The 15,666-nt window shown below is 44.6% G+C and overlaps 1 protein-coding gene across 3 annotated transcripts in view; it reads left to right on the plus strand.

Moving 5' to 3' along the window:
* LOC110537709 (CXADR-like membrane protein) overlaps positions 1-9,678 on the plus strand; it is a 123,993-nt gene extending 114,315 nt beyond the window's left edge. For all 3 annotated transcript variants that reach the window (XM_036937677.1, XM_021623977.2, XM_036937678.1), the window contains exons 4-7: positions 3,496-3,663; positions 4,552-4,674; positions 4,831-4,972; positions 5,805-9,678. In XM_036937677.1, coding sequence (XP_036793572.1) covers positions 3,496-3,663; positions 4,552-4,674; positions 4,831-4,972; positions 5,805-6,159 — 788 coding nt within the window. In that variant the 3' untranslated portion in view covers positions 6,160-9,678. The remainder of the gene's footprint in view (positions 1-3,495; positions 3,664-4,551; positions 4,675-4,830; positions 4,973-5,804) is intronic.
* Positions 9,679-15,666: the final 5,988 nt, after the last annotated feature.

The raw sequence follows: 15,666 nt of genomic DNA on the forward strand, positions 1-15,666 counted from the left end.
ACAATGATGAGACAGCCTATAGGGAGGAGGTCAGAGACCTGGCAGTGTGATGCCAGAACAACAACAACCACTCCCTCAATGTGAGCAAGACAAAGGATCTGATCGTGGACTATAGGAAAAGGAGTGCCGAACAGGCCCCTATTAACATTGACTGGCTGAAGTGGAGCGGGTTGAGAGTTTCAAGTTCCTTGGTGTCCACATCACCAACAAACAATCATGGTCCAAGCACACCAAGACAGTTGTGAAGAGGGCACGACAACACAGATTTGGCGAAGGTCCTCAGATTCTCAAAAAGTTCTACAGCTGAACCATCGAGAGCTTCCTAACCGGTTGCATCACCACCTGGTATGGTAACCACTCGGCATCTGACCGTAACGCGCTACAGAGGGTAGTGCATACGGCCCCGTACACCCCTCCACTCGCTGTTTATTATCTATAAACTGGACAAATTACCGCGACTAACCTGTACCCCCGCACATTCACTTGGTACCGATACCCCCTGTATATACGCTCGTTATTGTTATGTAATTGTGTAGTTGTGCATTTACCAATGATTCGAGAATCTTAGCTAGACAAAGAAGCCTTGAAATGAGGCGGTAATTATTAAGATCACTACTATCCCCTCCCTTATGGATTTGCAGCACAAGAGCTGATTTCCATACTTTTGGAATATTTCCTGATAAAATGTTACATAACAAAATGTGAGTTATTGAGGCAACAATGATGGGCGCTGCACACTTAGGCTAGACTCTTTAGGCTACTTTTAGATTGACATGTTATTCCTTTTTAAAACCATAGTATATTCTTTACATGCGGCGCTCCTTGGCACTATTTATCGATTGCCGCTTTCATCCATTTTTATAATTTGACCACGTGTCTTGAGAGGTTTTAAGAGGTTCTTCGAAATACAAACTTTTGGTACACTTACACTTAAGACCTGCCTAAACACAACCAATGCATGCAGACCTACAAAGCTCTTTTACTGTTTTTATTAAATAATATGAATTTGTATGGCTGTGGACAGGTCGAGGATATCGGCATAGTTGAGGGAAGTAGGGGTGCTGAGGGTGCTGCTGAGTTTAAATATACATTTGTTTTTTGTTTTTTGCTGAGTTTATTTTTTTTTTTGTGCAATTTTTTTAAAAACTGTTTTTCTTTGTCATTATGGGTTATTGTGTGTAGATTGATGAGGAAAAACAACAACAATTTAATACATTTTAGAATAAGGCTGTAACGTAACAAAAAGTGAAGGGGTCTGAATACTTTCCGAGTGCACTGTACACCCCCAGGAAGAATTTGACACGTAATTGTTTTAATGTTCTGACTAGATATGGTAATTCTAACCATATCATAAATTGTTAGAATGTTTGGGAATTATGTATACTAAGGCATTTGTGAAAATTCAAAAGCAATATAGAGTGGGAAAGCGGCCGTGCGTTTGGACAATTAATAGACACTGCAGCAAATAAAACCAGAATAAAAACGTCTGTCTTGTTCGGGATCAGAATCTACACAGACCGGTGAGCAATAGCCAATCAGAGCTACAGTAGACCTTCATGCAAACAAACCATTTGCCACACAGGCCTCCCATCATTCACTTAGAACTGTACTGTGTGTTTACAGGCAGTTGCAACAGCGCGACTTTAGATGATTAGAATGTATTCACCCAAAGCTACAAAATACACCTGAATGGATTTCTGCAAATATGTATACACCACAGGAGTCATCTTAAATTTACAGTCCTATTGATAAAAAAAAAAAAACATGAAAAGGTAGGCTCTCTCTCCCTCAGTTATACACATCAATAACAATAAAATCAACAACTAATGCTAGCCAGAGCAAGATGAGCCAAAATCTAACGAACAAAGATAAACCCTCTCAAACCTTTTCAGCTAGTTGGCCGTATAAATTCCACTGATTAAAAAAATGGGGAATTGTAGCCTCCTCACCCTTTTGCTGCTTGCCTGCCAATACATGCTTGTCCCAACCAAGCACCCAAGCTAACTGGTTAAAGTTGGCTAGCTTGCTAGCTAGCTACTTCCAGACACAAATGAGAGCAGATGTCACTCTGACCATTTTACACGCTGTAGCAGAGCTGGTTAGGCTGTTAACATATTATCTAGAGCGTTCTTGACTAACTATTACATTGTTCGCCTACATTTACTGACACCAGTCGTATTCAACAGGTGTTGCGCGTTCGTAAATTCATCAGTTGTTCTATGCTCTCACACACTCAGACGAGACTGCTCTGAAATCGGAGTAGATAGCATATCTATTGCTTTCACAAATTCACTCTGGCTAACTGTATAACAGTCGTTCAAGTTCCTGCTAGCTAACACCTGCATCTCTAGCTGTGCATAGTCACCGAAAAATTATATCAGGGGAAAAAGTCAGTCACTCACCCACTCCTCAAATGGCATGACATGACATCCTCCTAGCCAGCTATCTAGCTAATGTTAGGCTGTGTTTTTAGCTTGCTACATAGATAGATACGCTAGCCTATTAGCCACATTATGATTGACTTGTGATCATTGCCCTTGCTAGTTGGATTGTATTGACATTCCCAGCCTTTTTTTTTTTTACTTTTTTTTATTTAACCTTTATTTAACTAGGCAAGTCAGTTGAGAACAAATTCATATTTACAATGACAGCCTACCGGGGAACAGTGGGTTATAATTCACCAATACATTTTTTGGCAGTCCAAAAAATACTGCTCTCAGGTTGTAAATCACAGCTGGCCTGGTACATTGTTTGCTGCCTCCATATGGGATGCACTGTTTCAGTTTCAATGACTCAATATTCTGGAGAAAAATGGACAAATGTAACTAAGGGCTCCCGAGTGGTGCAGTGGTCTAAGGCACTGCATCTCAGTGCAAGAGGTGTCATTACAGTCCTTGGTTTGAATCCAGGCTGCATCAATAAGAATAAAAACTTGTCTCCATAAGAACTCAAGATATGTTTGACTTTCTGTTGGTCAATATGACATGATTATGTATTTCAAAGCGAACAGTATGTTCTTCGCCTGTGTTCTCTCTCTTCAGCTCCTCCACCTCTTTCTCACTCTGTCAGTCTGTTCTTACTGCTTGTCCATCTGGTTCCCATGGCTAAGACAACATTCAGTTAGTATATAGTCATTGGTTTACTTATAACATGATTTACTACACTAAATTGATAACATAAAAATATAACTATATTCCATATCTTCAGCTCAAGCTTATCCGCTTGGCTCTTATAGCATGTGAGTTCAGTCTTAGTGATGCTCAATTCTTCTCTCTGCTCCACCACGATTGTTCCCAGGTTCTGCACCATGTCTCTCAGGTGTTTCAGATAAGTCCAGATGTCAGGTTGGGTGGTGGTCTGTGGGTCAGTCAAGGGTGAAGTTTGGGTCTCGTCGTAAACTTTAACCCCCGACTTTCTCCCTGAGCCCATGATGAACCATAATACGGACCTGTTATTTATCTAATTCAAAGTCTCTCTCTCTCTCCCGCTCCCCAGTGAAGCCCTCTAAGCCACGATGTTGGATGGAGGGCCGGCTGTTAGAGGGTAGTGATGTTAAGATGAGCTGTAAGTCTGCAGACGGCTCTGACCCCATCAACTACAAATGGGAAAGGGTGCTGGACAAGGGAAAGTATGTAGGGAAGCTGCCCCCACTTGCCCTCATAGGTAAGCCCTCTAGTCCACTGCATACTCTTTCTGTGTGTGGATGTTTTTGCTGTGTGCATGGGTGCAACCATAAGTCTTCAAGACGTCTGTCATAAGTCAGATTAGTCTTTAGTCATAAACTGACTGAAAAGTCAACTTGATACCTGTTCTAAACATTTTCCTGCACTTTTGTGCCATATCCTCTTCTTTCAGATCCCCTTTAAGGGCTTTTGGGGCAGAACATACTTATGTAATTAAAGTATGTGTCAGAATGCCAGACCAATTTCAAATCAGGTTTACCACCTTCAGTATCCTTATTTGTGTCCAGTCAAGTCACTCCCATGCAGACTCGACCAAGTTCTTATTCAATAACAATACCTTACCTACATGTATCTGTTCTGGGAAACTGGCCACAGTCACATCTATTACAGCAAAGGTCTGAGTTGTCCAATCCCAAATCAAACACCAGCCTTATGTTTTTGTGTACTGTAGATCTTCTAGGATTGGATAGTTTTGGTAATATGGCAAAAACTCCCCCTAGTCTATCAGAGGGTAATGCAATGCCGCAGATTCTTATCGAATCCTATTAATAGTTTGGGATTGGGATTGGGCCAGTGATCATTGGTCCAAAAAGCAGTAGCTTATATCAGGAACAGAGAACAGTACTATTCATCACACATCCACAGAAATATTATGAAAGTGATACTGCAGGAACATGCAGTAGAGACACCAGTTTGGATGGTCACTCTGAATTAGTTTACATTCTTAGCAATCATAATTTGGTGGTTGTTCAAACACTCTCCAAATAACCATCCCCTGCAATGGTGTTTCTGGATGGGATAGTTGAAAAAAGCTTTAAATTGCATCACAATCACTGTACCTTGTCCTGCTGTTTTTTTCTTGTGTAAGATTTGAAGAACTCGGAGATAGTGACACTGAGGAACCTGACCAAGGAGAGTACTGGGGTGTATAAATGTACCGCCAGCAACGATGTGGGAGAGGAGAGTTGCACCGTAGAGGTCAAGATACACTGTGAGTAACCCAGGCTATAACCAACACAGACACACATACTGCCTCATATTATAACCCCATAGATGTTACCAAAAAAGATCTGTAGGACTTCAAAACAGTAATAGCTATCACTTTCTCCCAACCCGTGAATCATATTTATCTTTGTGCGCGTTTCAGATGTGCGGGGCATGGGTGTGGTGGCAGGTGCCGTGGTGGGTGTGTCCTTCGGCGTCCTCCTCATCATCCTCATCATCTGGCTGGTGTTCCGCAAGAAGGAGAAGAAGAAATACGAGGAGGAGGAGACCCCTAACGAGATCAGGTACACACACAGAGCCAAACACATTTAGGTTAGTGTGGTTAATTTCCCAGAGAATCAAATACACAGAACAAAATCAACCAGAAATAGCCAAAAGTAAATACACAAACAGATAGGGTGGGGGAACCCTCACATCCTCTCTCTAACCTATGTTTTCCATCCCCTGTCCTCCCTATCCCGCTGGTACTGTAGCTCCAATACAGCCGCACCCTCCCTCACCTCTTAAAGCAGATAACAGCATCCTAAATTATGTCTGATAATGCTGCTGGCAGTGCTTGTTACAACAGCAGCTATTTTTGGCCGATAGCGTAGCATCCACGCTGTTGCCTATTTGCAAGTGTCAGGCTGAATTATGCAGGCACAGGGGGATGGCTGTGCATCAATAATGGAGTGGCACGGCGAGGGAAGAGTCACAGAGCAGACCGTCGCTTCGGTCCTGTTTACATATGGAGCATTAGTGGCGACACACCCACTCGTACGCACACACTCGCACACGGTCTGAGGTCAGACTACTGTTTAGAAAGGGTGAGGGGTTGCAAATGACGTAGTGATGATCAATCACATGTTGTTGATGTGCTGTCGTAACTTGATCTAACTAGGGTTCATTGTAAGAAGTGTATACCAGTTATTCAGCCATTCAGAGTACCATGTATTTGGCCAGCTACTTCAAATAATTATATGAAGACGTAAAAGTTCATAATGCATTGCATTTAAACCATTATACATGTGCTTTAATGCACTCATTGTGCATTATGTGGAAGGTTTTTATTTTCATTAATATTACCAATTATTCCTTCGATGTTCTGAGCCACGCCTGTCTTTGTCTCTGTCTCAGGGAGGATGCTGAGGCTCCCAAGGCCAAACTGGTAAAGCCCAACTCTCTCTCCTCATCCCACTCTGGCAGCTCCCGCTCAGGCACTTCCTCCACTCAATCCATGGTTCACAGCAGCGCTCCCCGGGGGCCGCACGCCCGCCTGCCCGCCGTGGCCACCCTCAAGGAGAACGGCCAGCCCCCCAGCTTCCTCCAACAGCCCCCCGCCTACACACAAGTGGTTCCCAAAACCCCAGAGCCCCGCACGGCCCCGGCCAAGCCCAGCCCTCCCCCCAAACTGGGCCCCAGGAACCTGGCCCGCATGGGGGCCACGCCGGTCATGATCCCTGCCCAGACCAAGGCCTTCCAGACTGTGTAGAGGGAAGGGAGGGACAAAGGAGTGGACTTAGACAGACAGAAACAAGAAGCACCCGTACACAGCTGACAGCAACCCCCAGCCTGCCCCCAGAGACCCTGTGAAAATCAGCTATACCATAAAGTAAAACTCCCCGTTACTCATAGTCGCCATCTAAAAGTATAATTGAGAGCATTCTTATGAAGGGAATATTTTCTTAAGAAGAGCTTTTGCTCTTTTGCTTTTGCTCTCCTCCTGTACAAGCAATACAGAGCCACATCTCACGTTCATATTCCCTTCCCGTGACGACAGAACTTTTGTTGTATTTTTGTCTGATTTTGCTAACGCGGGCAGTGATGTGTATCATACTCTGAGGTGGCAGGAACAGGGGGAGGACCCTAAGTAGATTTTAGGTATTTTTAAACCGAATTGACAGAGTCGGGAAAGTGGGAGGGTTATGGACGGAGGGAGGGCATTAGAGCAAACAGAGGACTAGAAAAGAACAAACAAAGGAGAAACACAGGCTGCATAGCTCCCCAGAGAACAGGCCAGGGTGTCTGGGTGTCTCACGCCACCTGCTTCCGACCAGATCAAACGAGACAAAATAAAAAATAAAAAACAGACAAGGAAAGTAAACAGCTCTCCAAACACCTGTTTTCCCGGGCTTGCCTAGGCACCACCCCTGCCAAACTCTCAGACCGAGCCACACCGAGCCATCAACATCTCTGAGGCTGCTTTGGTGGCAATCCACACCTCCATGCATCCCTGGATTCCCACCAAGGCCAGCAGGCATGGTGATTGGCTCAGAGGAGGGAGGGAAGCACCAATCGATCGCCAAACCAATGAGAGTGGATGAAAGTCTGCTGCTGATGCAAGAGGGATGGTTTCCTGTAACTGTACAAAGATGATATAGCTTAAGTAAAAGTAAGTAAGTAAGAGACTCCACATAGACACGTCACCTGTCACCCTATATACCTGTACATGGGTCACTCGCAGCAACATGAACATATCTGTATTGATTTCCCCTGCTTCCATGTTTTCTGTATATCCAGCACTATGCACTTAACAAGTCTGGACATATGTAACGTTATCTTCCCATGTTCATGGACAGTGTCATATAAACCCATAGGAATATATGACATATAATCCCCTAGGGTCATCATAAGGGGTTATTCATGGCTGTGATATGTATTGCTGTGGAGAATAGTTTATTTCATTTATCTCAGATTCCTCAGAATGTTTAAGGATTGTTAATAAATGGATGCACATAAGCCCTATCGATAAAGTGCCACTGTTGATGTTTGATGAATTGTGTTTTTTTGTTTGTGTTGTGTAAATAGCATGTCCGTTAATCCGGTTGAATGAACAAACTAATGAATGTGTTGATATATCTTGCAGTATATAAAGTCATTGGATCAATCCTTCTTATTTTTCAATGAAGAGCAGAGATTTGCAGTAATAAGTTGAATCCCCTGCAGTTGCAACTGTGTATGTAGCTGAAAACATGATAAATATGTTCTGTATTATTGGAAAAGGAACAAAGGGCCAGTACACATCATAATATATGTGTTGATTCGGCACCTTGTAATTATAGAAGAACGGTAATTATGATCCTGAAGAGTGCCTTTTTTAATTGAATAAATTACAGAAAAGTATTATTCACAAAACATTAAGGAATACAGCTTCACCGTTTTGAATGGTTAACCCTACGATACGGTACATCTGAGATTTGATTCTATTCAAGCAGATGAGGAATGAAAAGGACAATTGCTTTGAGTGATTTTGTTTAGCCATGTAGTCATACTAGTTTCAGCCAAACTCAAATCATTCTATCAAAGTCTCTTCATGGTGGCCAAACACAGAATTTAAACTCAAACTCAATAAAATGTCCCGGCTGAAAGTTGGATTATGCCCTATCCTTCTCTCTGACTTAATTGTCAATTTTTGCCTGAGCTCTCCTCAGATCCAAAGGCGTCACTTTTGCATAGCGATATTCTTGTCTGCCAGCACGTTGGTCCTTCAGCATTATGACTGCTTCCTCCCGGAGAGACACCCCCTTATTTTGGCTCCCTCGCAGTACAGTTCATGTGATGGATGAGATGTCAGGAGGTATTTGAATTGAATGATGCTGTGGCGCCCTCCAGGATAAACCAGCACACTCATCTTAGATCACCCAGGAGGGAGCGGGCTCTACTCACCCCACAGTGCAGAGGGCACTCACCCTCTGGCCTCTGAAATGGTTGGAGCCAGGACAGGGGTACTCAGGAGTCTACACTCCTTGAAAAAACATGACAAGTTAACCTGGCTTTGGTTCATGCCTGGTTGAAATCCACCAGATTCACCTTTAGTATTATTTAATTTTTTTAGAACGTCACTCCAGTAGGGAAGGTGAAATTATCTCCTGAATCGTGGGCAGTTCCAAGAGCGAAAATAAATCAGCAACTTTGTCTCGGTGAGTCTCTTGAGTACTTCTAGCTTGCCCAGTGCTGTTTGAAAAGCTCATTTAAACCAGGAGACGGATGAGTGGCAAGATGAGAGGATGACACCTGAGTGAGAGCTCCTTATTAGTGATTACCCATCACAACCCTCTTCGAATTTCCCATAATACTGCTGAAAGCCAATACAGAGAGGCCTATTGGCTGATTGAATGCAGCTTTTATGGACGTTTGATGGGGTGTGATACGTACCGGGAGTGATTTTCCAGTTATCCTGGTGGCTCTTTACCTGGTTTGCTAGCTACCTTTCGCTGCCCATCTGATTCAGCCGTGGCGGAGCGCTCTGCGTCCTGAATCATTAAGATTTCCACCCTTTTTCATTGGAACCTCTTTCTTGGCAGACAGGAGGAATGGAAAGACCGTCTGCTCCAAACCATGCTGGGAATTGGAATAACGTGAACCACAGGCATTACATTGCCTTTTCACCATGTGCCGACTCCCAAAGGACATTACCCTCATTTAGCTAGTACAAAACGTGCATCTTGATGTCATTCATTAGTGTCTGTCTACTCTGAAGACCTCCACTATCGGTTGAGTGATGGGACATCTCTGTTAGAAACCAACCAGTGTAACGTTAAAGGGAGAAAGAACCCATCCAAAGCTGAAAAACGATGGATATGCATGTCACTGATACTTAACTGGAGAAAGAACAAAACGGTATTTTTGCCTCAATTAAATATATAAATAATCATTTTAAAACAAATACTATGACTGTAAATAAGGAAGGTTTTATAATTTTTTAGAAATTCATTTTGAGGTTCTTTGTTTGGGTTAAGTATTCAATCTGAAGTACTTTGTACTTTCTTAATGTCCCCTCTGTTTGTGTTTTACTTGCATTAAGTCCTTTTAACACACCGACACCGTTAGAAGGACAATATGTTTTCTCTCACTCTATTTTCTTTGATTGACAATGCCATGCAGTTACTTTGAGTTGTGGTAAACCAAAAAGGCCATATATATACCTCCCTCTCGAGTGAAAATGGTATATTTGTACAATATCTGAATAAGTACTGTTTTGGTTTGTAATAAAGCATTTGATGAAGAGCCACTTGGGTTGATTGTCCTCTACTTCAGATATGCAGACACACATATCGGTTTCCTGAACACTAAGCTATTTCAATGGAGATTTTCTACTGTCCATGCTTTTTAGTCTAGGACATAATTGGTGTCTGGGAAACTGGCCGTAAAGTATAGAAATACACGTACTAGTGCCTGGAGTTGATCTAGCCTAGCTGTTAAGGCCCCTGCCTCAGACACATGCATGATCCCCCTGCCTGTGTGGGATTGAATCCAGGCCTTTTTGCCTCTGTATCTCCCTTCTATTCAAGCTTGTCACTGTCTAACCCCAAATAAATCCTAAAAATACATTTACATTTTTTTTTTAAGTACATAGACGAGTTCCCCTTGACATCTCAGATCATTCTACAATTTGACCCCTGGGGTTTCTCAGACACAAACAATATCCACAGAGCCAATCAGAATACAGACCATTCCATCTCAACATTTGATGGGGCAGTGAAGGGCATATTAGACGGCTGACCATAAAGTTGCTGTGTGAAACACCAGATGGGGTCTGCGTGCTGTTGTGCCCTTGAGCTCGGCCCTTCAACGGAGTGGGCTCGCAAACAACGTCCATCTGTACAATGTCCCTCCAGATTAGGGTGTCTACAAGCAAAGTCATAAATAACCATTATAATCATGGAAACTGCTGGACAGTGAGACAGCTGACCTTCTAATTGATCGAACGAGGATAGTCAATTTGCTGGGACTCTGCAGCAACACACAAGAAAAACAACCAACCAACCAACCACTGTCCTCAAGATTCCCCATCTGTTTGTTTCTTTGGCAATGACACTGGAGACTGCCAAAATATTGGAAACACCAACATAAAGTGTCTTAATAGGGTGTTGGGCAACCACGAGCCGCCAGAACAGCTTCAATGCGCCTTGGCGTAGATTCTACAAGTGTTTGTAACTCAATTGCAGGGTTGCGATACCATTCTTCCATGGGAAATTCCATAATTTGGTATTTTGTTGATAGTGGTGGCACTGAGGCTGATGTTCCAGAATCACCCATAACTGTTCAATTGGGTTGAATTTTGGTGACAGAGAGAGAGAGAGAGAGAGACACACACCCCCTTTAAATCCCCCCTTTAAATCCCCTTGGAAGAGTCACCTCTTCCAAAGTCACTGAGATCTCTTTTTCTAGCCATGGTAGCCAAAATAATGGGCAACTCTGCATTTTTATACATGACCCTAAACATGAAGGGATTAACTGCTTAAGTAATTTAGGAGCCACACCCGTGTGGAATCACCTGCTTTCAATTTACTTTGTGTCCCTCATTTCCTCGAGGTTTTTGTTTATTTTGGCAGTTACATGTACATATACTAGTAATACATGCATAAACATTCTCTGGCCAACTAGAGCGCTCATTTTACAATAAGAAGGGCAATGAGGCACTCTAGTGGTAAAATATAGCCATTTCATTACACTGTGAGTGATACTGTTCTAAAACCTCTCCTCAGGGAACCTCAGCCATTGATTTATTCCAGAGCTAGCACACCTGGGGTGTATTCATTACATCTTTCAATGTGAAACATTTACCGCTTGAGAACCAAATGGAAGCAAACAAAGCAAGCGGAACGAAACGGGACCTACCTGAATTTGTTCAATAGAAACTTGTTTTCATTGCAAAACGTTTTCCGTTTGGAGTAAACGGTTTCTTTTGCAAAACAGTAAATAAAAGTAACCTACTATCCTGTACAAGGGACGACCTAGGCTGCGTGCGAGTGCTGTTTTGATTCTGGACGGTCAGATAACTAGCAACAATGACAAGCTGCCATGTGGGGAATCGTAGGTGGCTCTTTTTAGTACTGTGCAGACAAAACTTGTGAAACATAGCATAGACATCTATGATACATTCAGATTTGGTTTGGTCCGGACCAACTAAATGTGTACTTGTTTGGGGGTGGAGCTCATTAGAATAATAGCCAGCATGCTTTGCAAGTGTTTTTTTTTTACATTAGCATTTTGGTAATTCAGCAGACGTTCTTATCCAGAGCAACTTACAGTCAGTGGATTCAACTAAGGTAGATAAACAACAATATAAAGTATCGTAGTCATAGCATGAAAAAACATTTATGTATATTTTAGTGGGAATGCTATTGTAGTTGAACTAGTCTGTGTCTTGTTTTGCGCGTATAGTACTAAATAATAATATGTAGCACCACAGGATATTTCTTAACGTAGCTCATTATTAGCTAGCTACAACTTGCATGTTCACTTATCACTGACCATGACCTAACCGTCTGGGTGGTCTTAACCAATCATAGGACATGATATATGATATATGATATATGATACGGCGATAAAATGCATCCAATTATAATTCAGTATGTTTACACATGAATTTTACATCCCCCTTTTTTTAAACCAAAAAAATCTTCCGGACCTTGTGCAATATGATGCTGAGCATGCTTTTGTGTCAGTCAACAGCTCTTGTGGTGTTGCAGGTAAGTATGGTTGGTGTATGTTGTGCTGTGTGTGTGTTTAGTCCATCACGTTCTCTTTCAGGGGAACAGTTCATCTTATCACTGCCCAGCGCCAGCTGAGCTTCCCGTCTGCCCAGCGCCAGCTGAGCCTCCCGTCTGCCCAGCGCCATCAACGCCGCCCGTCTGCCCAGCGGCGCCAGCGCCGTCCGTCTGCCCAGCGGCGCCAGCGCCGTCCGTCTGCCCAGCGCCGCCAGCGCCGTCCGTCTGCCCAGCGCCGCCAGCGCCGCCCGTCTGCCCAGCGCCGCCCGTCTGCCCAGCGCCGCCAGTGCCGCCCGTCTGCCCAGCGCCGCCAGTGCCGCCCGTCTGCCAGGAGCCGCCAGTGCCGCCCGTCTGCCAGGAGCCGCCAGTGCCGCCCGTCTGCCAGGAGCCGCCAGTGCCGCCCGTCTGCCAGGAGCCGCCAGTGCCGCCCGTCTGCCAGGAGCCGCCAGTGCCGCCCGTCTGCCAGGGGCCGCCAGTGCCGCCCGTCTGCCAGGGGCCACCAGTGCCGCCAGTCAGCCAGGGGCCGCCAGTGCCGCCAGTCAGCCAGGGGCCGCCAGTGCCGCCAGTCAGCCAGGGGCCGCCAGTAAGCCAGGGGCCGCCAGTGCCGTCAGTCAGCCAGGGGCCGCCCGAGCAGCTGCCCCTCTGTCCAGAGCAGCTGTCGCCCCTCTGTCCCAAGCTGCTGCCGCCCCTCTGTCCCGAGCAGCTGTCCCTCTGTCCCGAGCAGCTGTCCCTCTGTCCCGAGCAGCTGTCCCTCTGTCCCGAGCAGCTGCCCCTCTGTCCCGAGCAGCTGCCGCCCCTCTGTCCCGAGCAGCTATCGCCCCTCTGTCCCGAGCAGCTATCGCCCCTCTGTCCCGAGCAGCTATCGCCCCTCTGTCCCGAGCTGCTATCGCCCCTCTGTCCCGAGCTGCTATCGCCCCTCTGTCCCGAGCAGTTGTCCCTCTGTCCCGAGCAGTTGTCCCTCTGTCCCGAGCAGCTGCTTCACCTCTGTCCCGAGCTGCCCCTCTGTCCCGAGCAGCCCCTCTGTCCAGTGGGGTCATTGAGAGGGGTGGCCATGGTGAGTAAGCCAGGGAGGCGGACAATAAGGCGGACTAAGACAATGGTGAAGTGGGGTCCGCGTCCCGCGCCAGAGCCGCCACCGCGGACAGACGCCCACCCAGACCCTCCCCTATAGGTCAAGGTTTTGCGGCCGGAGTCCGCACCTTTGGGGGGGGGTACTGTCACGTTCTGACCTCTATTTCTGTTGTTTTGTATTTATTTAATATGGTCAGGGCGTGAGTTGGGTGGGCAGTCTGTTTGTTTTTCTATGTTTTGGGGCATTTCTATGTTTTCGGCCTAGTATGGTTCTCAATCAGAGGCAGGTGTCATTAGTTGTCTCTGATTGAGAATCATACTTAGGTAGCCTGGGTTTCACTGTGTGTTTGTGGGTGATTGTTCCTGTCACTGTGTTTGGTGTCACAGGATAGGACTGTTTTGCGTTTTCACATTTCTTGTTTTTGTTAGTTTGTTCATGTGTAGTGATTTATTAAAACATGAATAACCACCACGCTGCGCTTTGGTCCGCTTCTCTTCCTCCTACAGACAAACGCCCTTACAGCCAGGGTCGGTCTGGGATACAGTGAGGTAACACTGGCTCTTTAGTGTTTGAGGGTTATCGTTCAAGACATACAGTGCCTTGCGAAAGTATTCGGCCCCCTTGAACTTTGCGACCTTTTGCCACATTTCAGGCTTCAAACATAAAGATATAAAACTGTATTTTTTTGTGAAGAATCAACAACAAGTGGGACACAATCATGAAATGGAACGACATTTATTGGATATTTCAAACTTTTTTAACAAATCAAAAACTGAAAAATTGGGCGTGCAAAATGATTCAGCCCCCTTAAGTTAATACTTTGTAGCGCCACCTTTTGCTGCGATTACAGCTGTAAGTCGCTTGGGGTATGTCTCTATCAGTTTTGCACATCGAGAGACTGAATTTTTTTCCCATTCCTCCTTGCAAAACAGCTCGAGCTCAGTGAGGTTGGATGGAGAGCATTTGTGAACAGCAGTTTTCAGTTCTTTCCACAGATTCTCGATTGGATTCAGGTCTGGACTTTGACTTGGCCATTCTAACACCTGGATATGTTTATTTTTGAACCATTCCATTGTAGATTTTGCTTTATGTTTTGGATCATTGTCTTGTTGGAAGACAAATCTCCGTCCCAGTCTCAGGTCTTTTGCAGACTCCATCAGGTTTTCTTCCAGAATGGTCCTGTATTTGGCTCCATCCATCTTCCCATCAATTTTAACAATCTTCCCTGTCCCTGCTGAAGAAAAGCAGGCCCAAACCATGATGCTGCCACCACCATGTTTGACAGTGGGGATGGTGTGTTCAGCTGTGTTGCTTTTACGCCAAACATAACGTTTTGCATTGCTGCCAAATAGTTCAATTTTGGTTTCATCTGACCAGAGCACCTTCTTCCACATGTTTGGTGTGTCTCCCAGGTGGCTTGTGGCAAACTTTAAACAACACTTTTTATGGATATCTTTAAGAAATGGCTTTCTTCTTGCCACTCTTCCATAAAGGCCAGATTTGTGCAATATACGACTGATTGTTGTCCTATGGACAGAGTCTCCCACCTCAGCTGTAGATCTCTGCAGTTCATCCAGAGTGATCATGGGCCTCTTGGCTGCATCTCTGATCAGTCTTCTCCTTGTATGAGCTGAAAGTTTAGAGAGACGGCCAGGTCTTGGTAGATTTGCAGTGGTCTGATACTCCTTCTAATTCAATATTATCGCTTGCACAGTGCTCCTTGGGATGTTTAAAGCTTGGGAAATCTTTTTGTATCCAAATCCGGCTTTAAACTTCTTCACAACAGTATCTTGGACCTGCCTGGTGTGTTCCTTGTTCTTCATGATGCTCTCTGCACTTTTAACGGACCTCTGAGACTATCACAGTGCAGGTGCATTTATACGGAGACTTGATTACACACAGGTGGATTGTATTTATCATCATTAGTCATTTAGGTCAACATTGGATCATTCAGAGATCCTCACTGAACTTCTGGAGAGAGTTTGCTGCACTGAAAGTAAAGGGGCTGAATAATTTTGCACGCCCAATTTTTCAGTTTTTGATTTGTTAAAAAAGTTTGAAATATCCAATAAATGTCGTTCTACTTCATGATTGTGTCCCACTTGTTGTTGATTCTTCACAAAAAAAAATACAGTTTTATATCTTTATGTTTGAAGCCTGAAATGTGGCAAAAGGTTGCAAAGTTCAAGGGGGCCGAATACTTTCGCAAGGCACTGTATGGCGCATTTACCAACAATGTCCTCTCTTTGTTTGCACATTCCGGGCCAAAACAAAATGTCCCTGCTCTCTGTTTGCACTTTTCCATGCCCATGTGTCCAGCATGGATCTTTGTCAAAATATATTATCTGAGACTAGTAGGAATGATGACTTTCTCTCCTTTGAAAATTATTCCGTTGATCTGTGATAGTACCATCACGATGGTTCCAGAATTCTG

Source organism: Oncorhynchus mykiss, chromosome 12, assembly GCF_013265735.2.
Source record: "Oncorhynchus mykiss isolate Arlee chromosome 12, USDA_OmykA_1.1, whole genome shotgun sequence".
NCBI classification, from domain to species: domain Eukaryota; kingdom Metazoa; phylum Chordata; class Actinopteri; order Salmoniformes; family Salmonidae; genus Oncorhynchus; species Oncorhynchus mykiss.